Source organism: Pimephales promelas, chromosome 9, assembly GCF_988280905.1.
Source record: "Pimephales promelas chromosome 9, fPimPro1.hap1.1, whole genome shotgun sequence".
NCBI classification, from domain to species: domain Eukaryota; kingdom Metazoa; phylum Chordata; class Actinopteri; order Cypriniformes; family Leuciscidae; genus Pimephales; species Pimephales promelas.
Window position 1 is genome coordinate 20,364,809 of NC_142777.1, and position 22,183 is coordinate 20,386,991.

At 39.9% G+C, this 22,183-nt stretch overlaps 1 protein-coding gene across 5 annotated transcripts in view; it reads left to right on the forward strand.

Moving 5' to 3' along the window:
• Positions 1-22,183, forward strand: part of tenm2a (teneurin transmembrane protein 2a) — a 330,820-nt gene that overhangs the window by 166,726 nt on the left and 141,911 nt on the right. For 2 of the 5 annotated variants that reach the window (XM_089134833.1, XM_039649135.2), the window contains exon 1: positions 128-566. The exons of the other annotated variants lie outside the window; for them this stretch is intronic. In XM_089134833.1, coding sequence (XP_088990959.1) covers positions 512-566 — 55 coding nt within the window. In that variant the 5' untranslated portion in view covers positions 128-511. Of the gene's footprint in view, positions 1-127; positions 567-22,183 lie in introns of those variants that run through there. 5 annotated transcript variants of the gene reach the window in all.

A 22,183-nucleotide genomic window follows, 5' to 3' on the forward strand; every position in this document is an offset into this window, starting at 1 on the left:
CTTTGATGAACATGCTTTGTCACATTCCCCCATCCTCACCCCTCCTCTGTCTCTCTCTCTTTTTGTGCTCCCCCGCACTCTTGTTCTCTCCCGCACCTCTCTCTCTCTCTTGCTCCGCAGCGATGCTGTATAATACTCAGAGCTCAGAGTCTGTGCGGAGCTCCAGTCATGTGCAGATGTAGGATGGAACAGCCCTTTGTATTCTTTTCTCCGCACTCACAGAGAGGTTGACAACAACTCCGTTTCCTTTCTCTGACATTCATTCCTTCGTCCGTTCTTTAAGAGCTTTCCCGTCGGTTTGTGGACTAGAGCGCTGTGCGACCAGGCTGCGTGCCGTATGCACGCGTGTGTGAAGTTGTGTGAGAGAGGGCGTACGGAGACAGAGAGGGCAGAACTGCTTCTTGTAGGTGGCATCTGAAGCCCCTCGCTCCTGCGTCCCGGAGAGAGAGAGAGATCGCCGGGGGCTGCGTCTGACGGTTCGGAGAGGAGGAGAAGACTCGCGCTAGGAGCAATGCATCACTCAGGCAGCACCAGCAGCAGAGCTAAAGCCCTCTCTCAAGAGACCGGTAAGAGCTCTGCAGAAACGTGTGTGTGTGTGTGTGTGTGTGTGAGAGAGAGAGAGAGTGCTACTGAACTGTGAAAAGGTTGCAGATGAAACTACTTCTGGAAAAACCAGCACATGTTGCGTTTTGGGTGCTGGTGGCTTCTTGGTTAGCTAAAAACTTCCTTAGTCAACCGTTTTCACCAGAAAGACCAAGTTTTCCTGGTGAACATCATGGATGGGATGCTACGCCAACTGGACCAGCAACCAAACCAGATGAAAATTCAGGCTGATTATATAACTTTTTTTTAATTGGGAAGCTCTATTTAGACGTCAAAGAATGCAAATCATTCACGCTTGTGTGCCTCTAGCAGTCTGGAAACCACAGATAACGGAGCATCCATTCATCTGAGAGCTTATGTTTCTTCTGTTTATGCTTTTAAGCTGCTAACTTCTTTTTTGTAGGTCTCGGTATACACGCTCGGCACTTTAGATTTATGTTGGTTGACGGTAGTTTGGATGAGTGACCTTCGACTTATGATGGCAAAGGGATGCGCCTATGGTTGAGCTGTTTCTCCCTCTCATTTGACTCATGCATGTGCGAGTTTCAATATTTACAAGCCCGCAGTTTAGCCTAATTCACCTTCCTGAGTAAATGGACCGCATTGCCATATTTGATCAAATATGCATTTTGGCGATAAAAACAAAAGTGAGCACTTTGTTGGGGGAGTTCTGAGTAATATGTGCTATGTGTCCAGGAAAATTCTATGTAAATTAGGAATTTGCTGTGTTTTGACTTGTTTTAAGGATTTGTAGGTTAAATGTCGACCACGTTCAGTGTGGGAGTGCCTGAGGTAGGTTGTTTATACTGTAGCTGTCAGATAATGGTATGTGCCTGCTGGTAGCCATAAGTGAGATGTTTGGGGATCTTGTGGCATATTGGGGTATTGTTCTATTGGTCTGCTTTAGTATTCTGGTGATCTCAAGTAACGAAGGCAATTAGTTGTTAATTGTGTGCGAAACCTCAACGTGTGTGAACAACAGAAAGAAAGAAAATGCAACAAAACAAAATCTATAAAACTTCCACTTTTTTTCCTTTGTTCTCTCACATACACATGTATGTGAGTGAAAGCTCCCAGCACTTCAATATCCGTTCATTTCTGCACCATATGCGTCTCAGAGATTGTGTAAACAGACCTGACTTGAGAGGTGAAGAATACTGCGAGAAAGAGAATGCAAGGGTGAAAAGATAATAATAGCAGACCTGATGATAGATACAATTTCATTGAACCCAGTGCAAAGGATTGAGTGTAAATGTGTGCTTTTGGTTGTATACACAGTCAGTGATGGCTACGTGTAGCAACAAAGCACTCAACGGCCTCTGATCAAGACCCCTAAATCACTTCTAGGCCGGACTGAACTGATAACGGTGCATTTTGAGGATTTTTAGTCCAGGGGCACACATTCACAGCTGACCTCAGCAAAACACACACACACACACACACACATACCGCTTATTACACGGCAAGCCGAGGTAGAATAAAAGACAGAATCTCAGTTTTGGAAGAAGCAAGAGTGGATTAAGCGCTCCCTCGCTATTTCTTCCTTTAGTGAGCTAGTTTAATGGGCCCTGGGTCTGTTGTGGAGCCCAGCTCATTTGATCACACAAAACTAACTGTGAGAGTGATACAGTAATCAAGAGATGGCGAAACTTGTTTACCTCACTAAGTTAAGGCCTGTTTGTGGTGACGAGGACGCCATCCGTCAGGAATAGAGAGAGAGGGAGATTTTAATTGAAAATATGGATTCTATTAACCCTGCCACCCAAGGCTCTTATTAGCATCTCATTAGTGTGGAGGAAAGGTAAGGAACAAATTCTATTATTGTTGCAATAGGTGGCGATTTTTCATTTACAAGGTCCAGAGTGTAAACGCAGCCACTTGCTCTGTGTTCCAAACACCCCATATCAATAGAAACTCTCCATGGAGAATCAAGACACAACATGTTAGAGAATAAACATGCAATATGCGTAATTGCGCGCTGTTAAATATCACATCTAACTTTTCAGGAAATATCCAAACCTAACTGATCTGATTATCTTTTGTAGATAAGAAGTGTGTTTTTATTAGCCAGGGGCCATGCACACATGCAGAGCATGCTGAGAGGCTTGTGTAGAGGGGAAAAGAGGAGAAGAGACAGCGAACAAGACTCATGCAGTCATTTGCTCGCCTGGCGGTCGACAGACCTCCCTGCTCTTCTTGAGTCTCTAAAAAGCTCACCCCCACCTGAATTCTGAAAAAACCTGAATTCTTGAGCAAAAATATATCCCGTCATTTTCTCTCCTCTGGTTTCCAGCTCTGTTTGACATCCTCCCCGTACCCCCCCCTCTCTCTGTGCTCTCTGCTCTCTGTAACTCAGTCACCAGCCCCCCCTGCTGTAAACTTGAGGTACTGCACACACACTGGCCTGTACCAGCAGCACAGGTGGGCGAGTCACAGCACATTTAACCCCATAGCACAGCATCTAGACTTCCCGAGTTTCTGTGATGACAGATGTGCAGAAATTGACACACTCTTTAGTGTTTATTCCGCTCTGCTCTCTTTTTATCATGTGTGTGTCACTGGAGCAAATCATTAGCCAATGATTAGATCCTTGATTCTGATCTGATTTACATGGGTTATTGTAAATATTCTTTCATAGTGTTTGTATGATGAACAATGAGTTAAGTCAGAGGGTATGTGTGTGTGTGTGTAGGGGATTGTGAATGAGTCAGGATAGTTTTTTGGTGAGGTCGACTAATTTATAGATTTTTTTTTTTTCTTTAAATTGGTGCTTTAGATTTTAGGTGTTAAAGGGTTAAATTAAGAGAAACATCTTCTCTAACAGGACTTTTAAAGGGGTTTCAGCATGCTGGGATGTCAGAAGTTTTCCTTAAATTGATCCTCTTTAAAGCACCACTACTACAGCCATCATTTTATAATCTGTAGATCTGTTTTCTTTTTTTTTTTTTTTTGGCATTAATTTCTTGAAGCACACTGACCCAACCTTAGGCTTGATCTCACTTTGTTTAACTTTGCAGACTACTGTCTAGAAATAGTAATACTGTTAAAGTGCACATCTTTTGAAATATCTAAGGGTTTAGTGCCAATCTGATATATACATATATATATATATATATATATATATATTTACGAGAAGAGCTAATTAAAAACACAAAATTACATTCTCCCTATCTCTCTCTCGTTCTCAGTTTCATTTTAATGTGTATTATTGGCACGATAAGTAATTGTACATTGGTGTTGCCAAAGCATGAGCCACATTTCTGCATTCCGTCTCTTTCCTCCGCTGATGTAGGGAGTTTGCGCCGTCTGATTTATAGCACGGCTTGTCCTTCATCCACCCAGACACCTCCACAGAGATATGGGAGACTGGATTCAATCTCTCACTGACCTTCATTGTGAAGGACAGAGCACTAGAGAGGTGCAAAGTGGCAAAATGCATAATCTAAAAAAAAAAAAACACACAAATGCTTTCAATATGATTGAAGACGTGTCGTCCTCACAGATCGTCCCAAAAGTGTGAGGAACCCAAGTATATCAGTCATTTCCTACCTACAGTATAACAACTCCTCTCTGGCTCAAACCGAATGGAAGAGCCACGGAAGTTAATAGAAAGTGTTGAAAAATGAGTAAATGTGTGAAGAGGTGACAGAGTGAAGGAGTGAGGCTGCAAAAACAGCATGTGCCATGGAGGAGCCGAGGGAGCTACAGCTACAGAGGATGTGATTAAGTTGTAAATACTGTCAGTGTAAAGGTCAATCACTGAGTTTACTAGTGTCAGTTGTTCGAGAAAGAGGCTGAGATGAGAAAAAGACAGATCAAGCGAGAAACATAGGGAATGGATGAGAAAACGAGAGAGGATGTGTAGGCTTCGTGTTGCTGAGATGGAAATCAAGTGGCACCCACATCACACAGAGCTTTACAACCATCTGCTATCACACATGCTTAATAGCGCACACATGACACACACACACACACACATCCTCTTCAAGAGCTACGTCTCCAAGCCCACGGGGACTTTGTCATGCTGCCCCCATTAGGGATGTGCAAAACAACATATTTTCATAAACCACTAGTCTGCAAGTTGTCTGAACGACGTAATGACCTTAAGGAAGACCAGTATAATACGCAAAGCAAATTCTAGCTGTCTAAATTAAACCATAATTGAATCGGTTGAATAGGGTCTTTGCAAATTTTTTTTCTACTCTACCTAAATTCCCCGCTACCTGGAAGTTCCAGCCGACTTTACTTCAGTGTTGTGATGTATATCAGCCCGGTCTTATTCCAAGACGTCATCTAACTGACACTTTTGACAATGCGTCTACATCCGACGCACATGGCACCCTTTAGCGTCAATATGAGACGCAGATATATATGGGCCAGAAGGCGCCTCCTAGTGGTCTAACCCTAACCCTACCCCAGACCTAAACCTACCCATAACGGAAGCGTGTTATATTGATGTTAAAAGGATGCCATGTGCGTCGAATTTAGACACATTGTCTAAAGCGTCAGTTAGATGACACCCTATGATGCGTTGTGTATTTCCAAAGCAAACTTTCAGATGTTGATTAAAGATTACCACGTCAAACTATTTTTTTTTTCTCTGTGTATTAACTTGCACTCATTATTTATTCACCACACGGCCAGTAATGTGCGCCAACAAAGTGAATAGGGTCCATTTTGAATTCACGACGACTTGACAAAAAGACAATCGTTATTCGTCTGTATTTGACAAATAATAAATAAACAAATTAAAATAGGTACTACTAGCTAAATTATAAATATTAAGACCATTTGAAAATGTCCCAGGTCAGTAAGATATAGATATATTGTCTTAAATATATACTGACCTGAGACTTTTAAATGGTCTTATAATTTGACTGTGAATTCTGCACACAAATCAACTGCACATTTACAATGTGGGCAGAGGGAGCATTTTATATGGCATTTCAGCCATGTTTTATTCAAGTGTTCAACAGATCTGTTTAGTATTGATGTACTTCAATAGTCGCGATAACAATATGTGTGATTAGTCTCTAACAATTGCATATTAAATGGGTGAAAATGCCATGCGAAATGCTCCCTCTGCCCACATTGTAAATGTGCAGTTGATTCATGTGCAGAATTCACAGTCAAGTGAGGTGACTCGACAGTTGAATAATTAGCTCAGTTAAACTCAACCACCTAATATCCCTTTGTGACACACACGGCAGACACGGCCAACTGCTGTAAACAGCATTTGTTCTGTTGTAATCAGGTGCTGTTACAGCCAGATGAATGAGGGGGAAATTAGCATGGTGAGGCCTTAGAGAGACAATCTTGAGATTTAAGTGTTTAAACCCTTCATTGGTTCACCTGTCATCTTCTCCATGTGTGCAGCATTTCCACAGATGTGCAGAAAAGAAAGAGAAAGGGGTTGCGAGAGTCTGTGTGTATGTGTGTGCTAGGAATGGCCAATATGAGAAATTCGATTATTTTCTCTTTTTATCTGGAATTCGATAGACGCAAACAAAAAGTTCATATCATTTAATAAGCCTGCTATCTGTGTAACAAAACTACATTTTTATTGAATGAATCACATTCAATTGTGTTTGAACTACCATGTTAAAGCTTAATTGTATTTTAGATCGGCTGTGATGTCACTCAGCACCTGTAAACACATTATCATCATATTGCCTTTTTGGGACACGTCTGGCTCTGTACATTCTTATTCCTGCTAAGTATCACGAATAAGTAGCATAAAAGCAGCCCGTTAACATTCAAACAAATATATCTACTGCAGTATTAACAGTAGCAAACCCCTTTTCAACTGGCATGTCTAGTGTCACATGGTATACACCGTCATCATCCCTAGTGTGTGTTTATTTGATCAGGCATGTCGATATTAGTGTGCTATGAGTGTGTGTTTAAGTATTTGTGTTTAGTGGGACTGGCCTGTTGCTATGGATGAATGGAGGTATTCATTTTCTCTGCAGTAATTTGGCCGCTTATTTTGTGTGTGTGTGTTTGACTGTCTGGCAAGCTGGCCAGTTTCACGCATCACTTCCCTGGCTGCTCGCTCGAGCACTGCTGGCACATGTGAACCAGCTACGCGTCTCAAAAAACAGCATTTCTACACCTCCCCGTGTCCCATGGACCCTCAGTCTCCTTCACCTAATCGCTCTCCTCCTGTCCTCTGTCCTGTTGTGGGTGATGTAATCTGGGTGGTGCGATTGCTCATTGTCATACATTAAACTCTCATTGTGTTCCAGATATATCGAGTCTCTCGAGACTGTGATACTCAGTAGCACAGCGGTCCCTTGGTGCCAAGAGGAGCGAAGCCCCCTGGCCAACACTCATTAAGCTTTGTGTGTGGCTATTCAGGTAGCTAGCGCTGTTACGTCTGTGTAAAGGAAATCCTCTTGGCGCCTGTGACGCCATCTGACACGTCGACCTAGCGATTGCTTTCCACAATAAAAGTGAGAACTTCGGTTAGATCCAGCTGTCAGCGACACATCTCCCCACCCGGACGAAACGGCAAGTTCACCTGAACCTAAACTCGAGAAGACACACGCAAGCGCAGGTGAAAATGACACTCAGCTGAAGCCGTTCCCACCCTGTCTACGGCTGGTGGGGTGACGTGCGGGAGTGGGTTAGTCGCTTGCGCTTGTTTGCCCTCCACTTCCCAAGATCGGCATCCTTTGATACGGGCTAGATTCTGGTTTGGCTGTCAGAAAGATTGAGTGGCTCTCCGCCTTGTGAGAAAGGTCACGCGGACGAGAAAGGATGTGTGAATGAAGAGAGAGTCCAGGAAATAGATTTTAGCCTATTTGTCGTAAAAGAGATTGACATGAGAGACAGTTTGTGCCTCAGAGTCTTGCGCCCCTGTGTATACAGGTGTTTGAGGCACACGGACATTTCCACGCCCGTGTTTGTATTCGGGAGACAGATGCCTGGGAAAGGAGATCTGTGTAAAACTGTGTATTGAGCTATTATCTGAGCAGACGCTAATGATGGGGAGAGGGGCGACGGCAATGTGACCTTGCCTTGGGGACAATGACAGCATGAAATCGAGCCCCATGCATCTCTGTGTGTTTGTGTGTTTGGCTCTGGGGAATGGCAGTCAGTTAAATGGGCAAAGAGGCTTGGAGACGAGAGGGCAGTGCAGCATTTTCATCCATCATTCTTGATCACCCAGTGACGCCACCTCTCAACATGGAGCGCATCTGTCATCCTGCCCGCACACGCGTACACACTCACTCAGATGCATTTGCTGGTGATTCTTTTATGTGGAGCTGCATTATGTACCAGTATAAGGATGGCCTGCATATTAGTGTATATTATAGATATACACTGCATATTACTGCATATGATAGATAGATAGATAGATAGATAGATAGATAGATAGATAGATAGATAGATAGATAGATAGATAGATAGATAGATAGATAGATAGATAGATAGATAGATAGATAGATAGATTCCTTAACATGTGTTTATTTAACACAGTCTCATCCCAAGACATCATACAACTGACGCTTTTGACCATACGTCAACATCCGCCGTTTAGGCTACCCTTTAACGTCAGTAGATGACGATCCTGGGGCGTCATCCAACTGACGCTTTACCTTTAACGTCAGTTAGGTGACGGGGTAGTTTTAGGCCTGGGGTAGGGTTATGATTAGATAACTTCAATTAACCAACGTTTAAGGGTACTCTAAAACAGTGGATGTTGACGTACGGTCAAAAGCGTCAGTTGTATGACGTCTTGAGATGAGGTTGCGCTGGTTTATTTGGCATGTGGATTGCACAAACGTAACGCGGGGCCGCTCTTGGCCTTGTGCCATCTGAAGCAGTGTGCTATTAGCATTCCTTGCGCTGACTCCAGATTGGTATTGATCTGCCATTCGCTCTATTCATTGCCAATTCTCTCAGCACCGCACGCCAATACACCTGCCCCTGCAAACATCCACACATGTACTGGCACAGTGTATTAACAGGTGTGTCCGTAGATTTATTCACATGCAAAGCCCCTATTCGTATGCCTCCGTCACATTCAATAAACACCATCTCGTTATAGGAAGTCGCTGGATACGAGAGCTTTGTTTTCGGAGTGCTGTTTCCCGGGGATCTCAAATACGCTTTCTCGCCACCTTTCTCTCTTAAACCTGGCAGGTGTGGGTACAGATGGCGCACAGGCTTATCGAATATCAACACACAAAAAAACAGAAGAGAAATCTTTTAAGTGCTGATGTGGGGGAGGGGGGCAGTTTCTTTTCCACGCTTCGTCCTCCTGGGAGCCGGTGTGTGGGGCTTGTGGCCCGATCCTGAATTTAGAGTCTGTCAATGGCAGGGCTTTGAATTTGAAACAGATCAATGGTTGGAAGCGGAGGCCTGAGCTTAGTGACTTTCTGTGGAAGAATGTCCTCATCCCTCCTCTCTTCCTCTGCTATTGTGACGACCCAACACCCTGCTGTCCACATTACGGCCTATGCACACAATGTACTCCACATCCAAGTTCTTCCATGCCTATCGGCACCGGCATGTAGTTTTTTTCTTGGTTGCACAGTTGCATCTGATGGGAAAATACAGTCAAAGTTGCTCAGGTGCTCAATAAGACCCAAAAGCAAGTAGCACTCAAAGTAAATAAATTATATTATATATAAATAAATTATAAGCCAATATATATATATATATATATATATATATATATACTGTATATATCATTTAAAAAAAACATTAAAAAAGATTATAAAAATTAAATAAAAATTATTAAAAAATGTTAAAATAACTATTCTCTGCAATTCTACAATTGGCTTTACAGTGGTTTCCCACTGGTCTCAACTGTGAGCCAGAGCAATATTAATAATAATAACAGCCCTTAAATGTATCAGAATCATGCATTATAGTTGACAATATATATTAAGCCGAAGCTACATGACCATGTATTTAAAAGTGGGTGCTGATTGTGTTTCAGGAGGGAAGTAGTGCTCCATTAGCAACTTGTATTCAGGACTTCACTGACAGTGTTGTGCAAGTTACTTCCAAACTGTAATACATTAGGTATTACTTGTTACTGTTATTTAAAAGTAATTCATTACCTTACAATATTACTGTCCCAGAATTGTAATGGCTTACATTACTCCTGTAGTTATTTTGGTGAAAGTAACTCAAAAGTAATACATAAGTAGAACTTAACTTTGGGGCTTCTAACGATATGTAATATGAAACCGAAATCGCGATTCGCCACATCCACGAACCTACAGAATCGCGACACACCTCTTCCAACTCCCAGCATTATTCTCCTTACCATCCATATCCAATGCTACCTTATCTTAAAATTAGGCTATTAGTATTATTTGAAGTAAACATTATAAAATACGTAGACCTACACCACAAAACTAGTTGAGGATAAATTATTTAAAATTGGGGAAGTCCAGCATTATGGACATGACATTTGCAGTCAAAACTTGAAATAAAAATTCTCAGAAAATACATGTATTGAAACGTATATAGGCTACTTCCTTAAAGGACTCCAGACATTAGACAAATATCAGTCTATGTTTTATTTTTAATATTAGGGAAAAGACGCACATTCATGCGTGACAAAAAAATAGGAGGCAAAATCGATTTTTTGTAATTCTGTTAATTACACTGCGCAAATCGGATGAGAAAGGGTTGGCTCTGCAGTCTCCATAGAACTTAAAATATTCATTTTATTTTAGTTTTCGTGTTCGCATTTATGAGGAAAAAACAATGTTACAGACGCGACCGCTCTGAACTGGCACTAAAAGACTGCTTTAAAACTTTCACATAGTCTGTTGCCTTTAAGAAGTAAAAGCAGACAATACACTGTAATACAACTGTAATACAAGCCTCACTGAACATGTAACGAGTAAAATATTACTGAAAATTGATTAGTAATGCCTTACACTACTGCGTTACAGCAAAAAGTAATATGTTACTGTAATGTATTACTTTTGTAATGCGTTACTCCCAACACTGTTCACTGATTAGAGAAACTCTGTTTATGATCCAATTTATAAAGTCCCATCCTACTTTTTTTTTTTTTTTCACATCGCATTGCATCACATATAAGTTGTAAGTGCTCTTTCATGTTGACTTTATACAGAAGTCTTGAGAGCTGAGTGTTTTCCATTCAGAGAGATCAGAGAGTTATTGTTATGGAATGCTAATGAGCAAAGCCGTCAGCAGTCGAGCTCTATATTACACAGGAAATCAAACTGTCAGACAGAATCCATTTGATCCGAGTGTCTGGAATTGCACAGATCATGCATGTCCCTGTAATACCATGAATTTGGTTCATGACCTGCATTTCTGTTATTTAATTGGCCATTTACATGCAGTATTGTTTGTGTGGTAGTGTGTGTGTGTGTGTGTGTACGTGGACTTGCATACCGTCTGCTTCGCTCAGGGTAGACGTGTGTTATCAGTGTGGTGCAAATATATCACTATCATTTGCATATCCTTCTCCCCTCTCTCTCTTGGTGAGGACGTGGGCAGGCGGATTAAGAGTGTAATGCTGTCTAATCCTGCAGGTAGACTCCATGACTTCTCCTGATCACCTTTCCTCCAGCAAGGAGCACAAGACGAGGGGTCGTAGAGGAACGGCCCACTTTTGCTTTAATGACAGCAGAGATGCACGAATTCCACACGTTTGTGTAAAATCAGATGGCCATGTTCTCCAGCATGATTTGAAACGGATCCAAATCTTGAGTCAATGTCACAAACTTGCTTATTTAATTAGTGACTTACACTTAAGTATTCACACAGTGAAGGCAACATGTTGCATTTTCTCACTAAATTTATAGTATACTGTTTGTAAAGTTTTTATTCAACATTTATATTCAATACAATTATTTAACCCGTTAGCTAGATTGTAGTCAATGGCTCTCTTTTGATTTTAAGCACACTTATTCATGAAAACATGGATTTCCACAGACTATTGAATACTGTGGTGTTGATGCATTTATGCATGAATTACATGTGCAGAAAGTAATGTTTTAACGAAAATATGAATATAAAATTAATAATATATTAATGGAAATCTGATAATGTAAATGTTATAATTTAGTTATTTTTTAAATACATATTTATTAAGTATAAATATGTATTTTTCAATAAATAATGATGCTGCATTTAATTTTAAAATGCACTTTTAAGACAAGATAGCAAGGTGTTTATTTAAGTCATTGCATATATTTAGACTTTAGGCAAAACAAAGTAATAAATAAATTATACACAAGGTTTAATACTGCTCAGAAACAGCAAGAATGCATTATTCAAATTTTGAAGTGTAGAATAAATGAAAATCTAAGATAAAATATTCCATAATTATTTGTATTTTAAATGCATATTCAATATTGACATTTATTTTTTTATGAATAATTGTATATATTCAAGATATTGGCCGAAATAGAGGCTGCACTATAATATGTTCCAAAATTAATTGTAACATATTAGTTCCAAAATTAATTGCACTGTGCGCGGAGCGCCTCATGCTATCCTACACACAAACACACACAGAGAGAGAGAGAGAGAGAGAGAGAGAGAGAGAGAGAGAGAGAGAGAGAAAATGGAAACACACTCAGATGCATTCATAGCATAAAGTAAATGAATGAGGAGGAGGAGGGGTGGTAAATGTGTGGGTGAGTGTGGTACGGAGGCTCGGGGCATTATTGCTCTGGGCTGACTGTGGCCATCGATCGCAGGCTGGTCTGCTGATGGGGATGAATCATTCTCCCTCTGTCTCATTAAACACAGCCTGGCCTGCCCTCCACATCATTACTCTTCTCCCATCCTCTCCTTCACATTTTCTGTCTCTTACTCTCTCTCTCTCTCTTTCCTCACACATACTCCAAGATAAGGCCTTTCCGTGAGTACACTGTTTACACGAGGATGGACCTTTGACCCAGGGTGATGTTGCTGTTTTTAGCTTCTCTAACAGCTCAGCTTCAACCTGACGTGGCCTGATAAAGGTATAAATTCGTATTTGTCTTAAAGTCAAAAGGTTAGTGAAGTGCTAGAGTGGTTAGTAAAGCTCAATAAAGTGGACAGTGATTGTTGTCTCGCGCACAGAAAAACACTGATACAAACACACACTTTTTTATGCTCTTTGAGCATCTTCGAAAGCAGTTTGTTCCATCATTAGAAATGAGCTGTGAAATGTCCTGCTCTTTTATTTCCCTTTCCCTCATATTTCTAAAGCCTAAAGATTCGATACCGCACTCACGTAATCAAGGAGTCATTATAGCAGAGAAATTGACCCTCACTTTATTTTCTTATCCAATCATTTTACACTTGGTGGCCTCCTTTCATTACTCTCTCATCACCAGTCTCAAGTTTCCTGGGCAAGCTGTCAAAGGAGTAGTTCACCCAAAAAAAAAACATTTCTGTCACCATGTCTTACTATTTTTTTTGTAGCTATTTCTGGATCTCAAATCTCAGAATAAAGTTAAATGTTCAGGAACACTACATTAATTTGATCAACAATACAGTAAAAACAGTAATATTCTGAAATATGATTACAATTTAAAATAACTGCGGGTGTTTTGTGCTATCAGGCTGTGTGTCCACAAAAGTGCTTTTAGCCAGCTGAAAACACTAGACGCTCTGCTGAAGATGCCTAGCTTTGGGCATTGAGAGCGTTTTGGCAGCGCAGTGTTTATTTATTTATTTGAAATTTTCTTCTAGAATGATAATTTTTATCAAGCTTGTATATTTAAGTTCAGTGATTCACTTAAATAACAATTAATAGGTAATTATCATTGCCATTTAAGTGAAAATTACTGAACTTAAATGTACAAGTTTGATAAAAAAAATTCAAATGGCATTTAGAGCCTTTTGCATCTGAACTCTTCATATATGTATTTAATTATTTACTGTTATGAATAATAAGTTGCAAAGTTCACTTTAAAAGACTTAAAAAATGGCATGCATGTAATTTGGGAACACTTTTATGGTGTCTATGGTCATTTTTTTAGAACCCCGTTATCATTTAATTCTATGTGAAAGAGCACTCTGCTGATCACACTTTTCCTTGTGATCAAAGTCCTGTTATGTGAGCGCTCCAGATTTTACTTTCACCTAAATATCTTCTGAAAACTTAAAGAGAAAATTATATAAGTATGACCTCAATAGCACAGCGGACTAAGGAAGAGATGCAGAAACCAGGCAACATGACACATCTAAGTTGTCAGAAAATTAGCAGTAAAAAAAAAAAGTGTTCCTATAGTACAAAGCACGATCCATTGACCGTATCACAGCAGTAGACCTGAATTACCCCATCTTTCTTTCTTTCTTTGGTCACAATCAGTTTTATATAAGCCTATTAAAACATTCAACCTGCACAATCATTGTTTGACAAACCAATAACCTGTGTATCGTCCTTGCCATCAGAATCCACTGGCATGTTTAATTCTCTGAAGAACGGCATGGTAGAGAAAGTGTGAAATTACAGACCTCCTGGTGTTTTCTGAGAAATGAGGTTCTTATAGACTGCTATGTTTCCATGCCAACTAACTACGATTCCGGTCCTTGTGATTGTTACCAGGCCCTAATAGGTCATGTACCATGTTATTAGAGTGTACTGTAAATGTGTGAGGGGGGTAGATGGACTGTGGTGAGTTGAGGAAAGATGAAGCTTCATGAAGGTCTGTATCTATTTTTAGAGCCGTATCTTATTCCTACCATCCCTAGGGGGTGGCTGATAGAATCAATGCTATCATTGATTAGATCTGAGAGAAGAAACAGTTAATCTGAAACACACATTGCTTGTTCATGGCCCGTGTTCAGGTTTTGACCTGTCGTATCAACAGGGAGCACCATCATTTACAGGAACCAAATATGTGTGTTTTTACGGTGGATATGGTTGGTGCATGAGGGTTTGGCCATGATGAAGAGCTCCTAATGGCTGACGGATATATTGATAAGCTGTGCAGCGTGTAAACTAGTGTAATTGGCAGGCTTTCGCTGCATAATAGTGCTGTTTCTCCTCTCTTCCTTACAGAGAGAATACTAATGCCCCAAGCCTCTCTACCGCACACACCTGCTCACTCTCCTGTCTTATTTCTCAGCTTGCGAAGACAGCAGAGGAATATGTAATTGTGTTTCAGACCGCTTGCAAACCTTTTGCCTGGAGCGTAGTTTTCGGGGCTCATAGATATATGCCAAAAGACCCTCAAACAAGAGCATCTGTCAGCAAGTAAGCTCCATTTTACCTCTTCGCGGACTTATGGGGTGCAAGGCTGTGATAACACATTAGAGCCAAATCATGTTTCTACAGTACAACAGACGTCTCTCGCAGTACCGAACTCTCTACAGTCATTAGGAAGTCCGTTTGAAGACGATGCTCAATGGCCCCATGGGAATAAACTGCTCCCTCTGATATTACACCTATGGAAAGGGTTTTTGATCTTCAAAAGGTGCACCCAGGTTTTTTATCAGATGCCTTCAAAGATTTGATTTCTTTCAAATGTGGCAGAAATCCTGCAAATCAGTTTCCTACAATCTTTGTGCAAATGTTGTAATTAGTCCTATTTTTTTTTTTTTCATTCATTTGAGCAGTATGATGGAAATAGATTTTGTCTGGTTAATTACAGTGCCCAAAACGCTTTCTATCTGGTTGATGAGAAGAGGATGGGTTGTGGAGAGTGTGTCATTAAACCTCAGGGAAGGGTGTTCAGCCTCGGTACTGGAGATTCCTTCAGAGAGAGGTTGATGTCCTATTTCCAAAGAGCGTGTCAAGGGGAACTTTTTCATTTCTTTTTTTCAAAAGAATAGAGTTGGGAGGGGGAAATGAGAGTTCACCCTGTGTTTTCCCCATCAAGACCAGTAAAAACTATTAAATAGAACTAGAACATGAATGGTACAACCTAAAAGTCATTATAATGATCCAATCTAAGTGGATGCTAAGGTGTCCTGAGTTGTTTTTTATTGTTGCTATGCAGTTGCTTGGGTGTTTGTTTGTTTTTTTTTTTATGAAAAAAAAAAGTTATTAATTACTCACCCTCTTGTCGTTCCAAACCCCTAAGACATCTGTTCAACTTTGAAATGCAAATGAAGATATTTCCAATGAAATTTGAGAGATTTATGTCCCTCCATTTATAGTCCATGCAAATACAACTTTGATGCTTCAAAAAGTTTATAAAAAAGATATGAATGATTTGAATCGAGCTGCCAAATATTCTGAAGAGACTTGATCACTTTACACGATTAACAGATTTAATTTAGGGTTTTATTCACACATAAACATTGATCAGCGAACATAAACAGAAGCTCAACTGAACCTGCTTGACACGTGAGAACAAACCTCGTTGGTTCTTGGTGATGCTTGAACGTGCTGTGTAACACAAGAATGAACCTCATCGGTTCTTGCGGAAGCTCAAACGTAACACGGGAAGACCTCATTTGTTCTTTCTCATCAAGTGAACATGCTTGAGCTGATATGAGTTGATAAATGTTTATATGTGAATAAAAGCCTAAATTAAATCTGTTCATTATATAAAGTGATCAAAAAATTGGACCTCTCACTTTATACTGATTAGATTTACAATCTCTTTTTGAACTTTTTTGAAAATTGGTAGTTGCGAAGTTTTAAAGAATTCTAAAAAATAAATAAATAAATAAATAAAGGTCATGATGGTTTCCACAATAATATTAGATTGTATTTAGAAGGATTTCTGAAGGATCTTGTGAAACTGAACTTCTTTTTAATTGTAATATTTTAATAAAATGTAATATTTGAATAATATTATTGTCTTTACTGACTATTGTGTAGTGTTACTGTTGTATATTTTATAAATGTTTCCCCAGTCCTCATATTAATACATAGCTTTGGTCATAGAATGATTTATCACCCACCAGCCAAATGTGAGAAGTTCAATAGCTAAAAGTACATTCTATAACTATAGTAATAGAATCAAACTGAATAATGTTTCAATCAGAACTTTAATATTTGGTGAGTTGTGTGTTCATCTAAATATAAAAAGTAGTAGTGATGATGATTTATCTCTAATCTGTACACTTCTGAAGATGAAAATATGGCTAAAATTGATGATTAGAATATTTCCATCTCATTTTACATTTTCAAATAAGAGCCAACGAATGTCAATATTTTTATACAGCAGGATTTGTCAGTTAGTACTCAATCAGAAGCAAATGAGATCAGTTTATTGTAGTGCACAGCTTTCTTTATTTACCACAGAAGGAGAGATCTTGTTACCTCAGTTTGGCTGTTAATCAGAAGTGTAAAGTTTGTTGAGTTATTTCTTTCTCTCCCCTCGGCTCTCAAAGTGCTCTCTTTGCTCTTGAAACAATTGCACGGCGGTGAAGGCGAGACCAACGTGAAAGCAGGTGTAATTTGAATTCTCTGTGCAGACGGAGAGACAGGAAATGAATGTGACGGGATCACAAGACACCTCTGCTTTGTTACGGATCTCAATTAGAGCCGACTGCAATGGGAGAACTTCAAGTATTGATCTCGAATTCGCACAACAAAGCTCTCTAAAAGAGTCAGGCCAGCAACTGGAAAGTAATTTGGAATTTCTGGAATCTGGCTATTTGAAACCTACATTTTATCTCCTCTGTTTATCAAACAATGAAACAATCAAGACATTTTGAAAAAAAAAAAAAAAAAAAACTTTCAACAAAAATTCCAATGTTCTTTTAGCTTTTCTAAAACACAACAGCAAATAAATGTTGACATCATTAAGTGCATAAATATGGAAAGTCCAAAGCAGCGATTTCAAAGGCTTGTTGGTATTGTTGACGAGAGCCTCATTTGAAAGTGTTTGCCTTCTCTCCATCTGGGTCAGCTGAAAGCAGGAGTAAGCCAGACAAACAGGACATCACAGGCAGGGTGAAAATAGATTATTGATCTGAGGCCAAGACTAAACTGATCTGACAGCAATTCTTCTGTTTGTTTTACCACATCCACTTCTGCTTATCTACTTGCTCCAGAGGAACCTCAACCCACTCTTAATATAAGACGTTGGAGGTTGGTTGGTTGTGTTCCAGCCCATCTAAATCTGACACCTAAAGGAGGTTTTCTACCTCCAGTAAAAAACTTTTCTAGTTCTAGTGAAATGAACAACAGGTTGGTTTTAAAGCTGAGTAGAAGTTTTGGAAAACACATCATTATTCTTTTGTCGAGGGAGGCCTGCAAGCTTACACATCACCTTGTCCACTGTTGTGGAATATTGGTGGTAATTAGAACGGCGGACTGGAGGCGAGAGATCTGTGGGCTCGTGGATTAGAAGTAGGACTGGTGAGGGGATAGATAGATCCTGCTGCAAGTCTTCACCAACTCCAGCTCTAATGAGAACGCCAAGGAGACTGGTAGATCAAGGCTGACTTTCTTCCCATCATCGTTAGACTAGTTAGTGGAAATCCTGGAAATGAAATTCTCAAGGTGTTTAAGAGCTGGAACTCTCACTGAAAACATGCCCGAAACAAGCGATAGGAGAAGAAACCATCACGTAGGGACGTAACGCTGTGCCTTGACAGCATAATGGTGTTGAAGGGATGTTTAGTTCTAGCACATTCAGGGAGTGAGAGCTGTGCGTGTGTCAGGGAGTGGAATTGACAGCGGACACTAAGGCATGATTTTTACACTCTGCTGTCTGGCGAATTGAGCTGCAGAGTTGCTGAAAAGCTAAATCACAGCGAATGCTCATTCCTGAATTTGTATTGCTCATGAAATTTTTATGCTATTTATTTACCACATAGCTTGTTCTTGGCTGATGTCGTATTAAAAATGTAATAAGGGGCTTTTAAAATCCATGTATTTTATGATTTGCCTGTCATGCAGTCTGAATGCATGCAGAGTAATCCTAGATTTTATATCCTCATGACCCAGCTTTAAAGAGGGGTTATCAGGACTTAAACACAGTTTTCACTTGTAAATTTTAATAACAATATATATCACTCTCAGAGCAGCATGCTATCGCTTTTTTAATTAATGCTGGAAGAAAGAATAATCAAATACTACATTGCTCGTACCGGTGTTAATCATTGGATTAATTACACAAAACTTATCTCAAAGTCAAACAGCTTGGAAGAAAGAGATTTCATTGGCAGAGAGCAGCCTGGCTTCTCTTATGATGTCAGTGCTGTGCTTATAGAGGGTCATGAAACCCCCCTCTTTCAGCTTCAGTCTAGTTAACAATCTTTTTGAAAAATGCAACTTAAATGGGCGTGGATGGCTGTGAGAAGAAGGGAGGGGAGTGGGTGTGGTATGGCACCGCAGGGGAGAGGAGACGGGGCGGGATGACTGTCATTGGCCAGTGGCCCATGCATATCAACTGTCACAAAAAATCAGTGGTAAAACGTGAGGAAATGCTAGATTTTTTTATAGCTGACAAAGTTAAAGCCTAAAGAAATACACTGACATTTTATTTTTGCCCTTTCAAAAGTAACTGAATGCCCTGCTACATAGGCCTATATTATCCCTTCAGTAATCAAAATTATATTTAAAACAATTATAATGTCATTATATGTGTGTGTGTGTTTATATACACACTATAAATGCATATATTTTAAATTATTAAAAAGATATACTGCTCGTTCCTGGGTGAATAGTACTCGCTGAGTTTTGTTTAACTTTGTGCTCCCGAAAAAAGTTCATGGAGGCTCCTTTTATACCCATGCGTTGGGGCGGAGTTGCACCATGCACATTTCGCAGACCCATGGCATTTCCTTGCCATTGGTTTGTTTTATTTCTTTCGAAGATGATGGGCTTCTAAGCAAAACCCCATTCCACATACAGTTTAGCTTTTTTTAAAGAAAAGTACACTTTTATTTAGCAAGAACACAATAATAGCCTGGCTAACACCAGACCACGTATCATTGAGAATGAAACGTGGTCTGGAAACCACATGTAAATTTTCTCGTATTTAAAGCGTGGTTTACAAATGCCCAGAGCCGTATTATTGGGTGCTACGAATGTCTATCAAATGCGCTTGTACGTCTATCAAATGCGCCTGTGCTCCCTCCCTGTTCTGTGATTGGTTCCCTATTTCAGGGGAAAATTTGGTTCATGGTATCCAGACTGCCTAGCAACGGGGATAAAATCACAGGGAAAATGGGGAATGGGGAAACCTAGGCTAACACAATAAGTTAACTATAAACCTAAACCACAACTGGGACTTCACAGCAATGTCAACGATTTTCTTAGTGTGAAGAATATTTAAATAACTAAAAAAATCTAAATAGCATTTTTAAGTAACAGTAAGGGTTCCATGGATGGCAAAGGTCATTCATTGAACCATAGATGCCAAAAATAACATTTATTTCTTTAAGAGCGATAGGTAGCTCAATAGGCTGTTGTGATATTGCAGGAAAAGGCATTTCTCCACTCCTCTTTCACTCTTGTCCCTTGTCTTTTTGCTGAACCAAAAAAATATATTACATCCTTCACTTTTTGCACTACTTCCATTAATTCTTCTCTCCTGGTGAGCCTTTTCTGTCCACTTTTAGAGCTTTTAGTGGTACTCCTGAGAGAAGTTTTGGTTCTTTCTGCAGGGCCATACACACACAACTGCAACCTCCATGCACCACAGTTTGCCTCTGCCCACGGCTCCTCCAGAGGTCACACGCAGTAGACTCTCTCAAAGTCATGCAAGAGATCTGCAGTGGTTCAAGTGCCATATCTGATTGCATTTGCTGTTTCCGTCATTTGAAAACAGAAGGGCTGGAGCCGCGGGCACTGATTTCTGCTTTTATTCAAAGTGCATGGGACGTTTACACCAGGAGGAAGCTTTGATATCCCAGCTCTGAATGTTCTGCCCGAGTCGTGAATAATTGATGAACGAGTTCCTGCACAGCGTACTCTAAGAGTCTTTCAGAATCTGATGCTTTTTCATCCTGCTACTTGGCTGAATGTGATTAGAGTTCTGTATACAACTTTTCAGTTAGAGATGGTAGATGGATGGAGAGGGATGAAATGATAGAGTGCCTTGGACACTCAAGAACTCATTGATTTGCCTCGTCTTGGGAATGTATGCTTGGGATCGTGGTTCAAATGCCAAATTAAGTAAAATGTGACTTTGGCATAGAAATTAAACACTAGTTACAAATAGATATAGATATTTATTGTGTGCATCTGGCTGAGTTAAATATATGTGTGCATAGTTAAATAGTCTCACCCATTATGCCAAGCAGCATTCACTCATTCCGCAATATGATGTTTTTATGAGTTGTTATAGAACATTTCAGCGGGAGATAATTCAGTATACAATCATATCCATTGGGGTTGGATTTAATTGTGATTGATGGACCTTGATGCTATTGGTTAATATTATTTTCCTGGCCGTACAGGTTACATCAGCAGAAAAGTCGTTTCAGAGGCGGAGAGAGTTACTACCTTTTGATGAAAGATTATAAAAACAAACATTTGTTCGTTTTTCTTGTAGAATAACATGCATGAGTGTAATAAGCCCAGCAATAAGCCTTGACATTTATTAAGGAAGCCAGGATCAGTCTTAAATTCATCTTGAATCGTTCAAGTATTGATTTATCCGAGCTGATTAGCCGCTGAGTGACTCATTGAGCCGTGGAAAGAGAGAAGACCTCGTTGGTTCTTTTCCTTTACTCAACACACCTGCCTAACCCAGTTCTGCACTTCTCTGCTGAGATGCTGCTTTATTCGTACGAATCAGCAAAATGCTAACCAAGACGAGAAACACCTTGGTAGCTTCACTGGGGCTAAATGTGTTATTATGTCAAATTTACAAATGCCGTTCTCTGGGGTATACAATGACCTACATAATTACAAACCATATAAATAACAGAAATGGCCCAGTTCTTTCACTTCACCTCACCTATTTTTTCCTCGCCTCTTCCCTTTGTGTGTTTTTCCACTGTCTCAACAGCATTCCACTTAATAATGAGTCTGTCTTCCCTGAGAGTGCTATGGCTCTGGAGGGGCTGCTAGATTGATCTAACACTTCAAATAATAGAATAAACATCTTATACACAGGTGGATCCGTCTGGCAGCTTTCTCAGTAGGGTACGGTCATCTCATGTCCTCATGGTAATCTGAGGACTTTATGCGAGGAGAAGGGTGTGCACAGTGTCATTTTTCTGCTGTCTCTCTCCATCAAGATCTGTGGCTTGGTCTCCTAATACATTCTCAAGGTGTCGTCACTTGAGGAATGTTGGATGGTTCATCAATATACTGATGTGAATGAGCTTTGGAGACAATTGGTCTCATTGAGTTTGTATTTTTTATTTTTATTTTCAGCTGTTTCAGTTGCATTAAGAAATACATTCAGACTCATTTCAGAGTGTAACGTGTAATAAAAATGGTAAAAATCAAAGATATTTGGGAATATGTGGCTTAATGAGGTTTTTGAGTAGTGATTCCCATGTGCTTCCCTTGAAGGTCCTCATTGAATGTGATTCAAACTATTTTCAGCTCTAAATGCCCTTATGAAACGTTTCCATCCACCATTGCAGATGAAGACGATTTTCAACGTAGAAGAATCTTGTCCTCTAGTGTCAGTCATCATGTGAATATCTCATGTTAGGCATCTCAGTTGAGCGAGATGGAGAAAGAGGACTGTTACCCTCCCTCGTTTTAAAG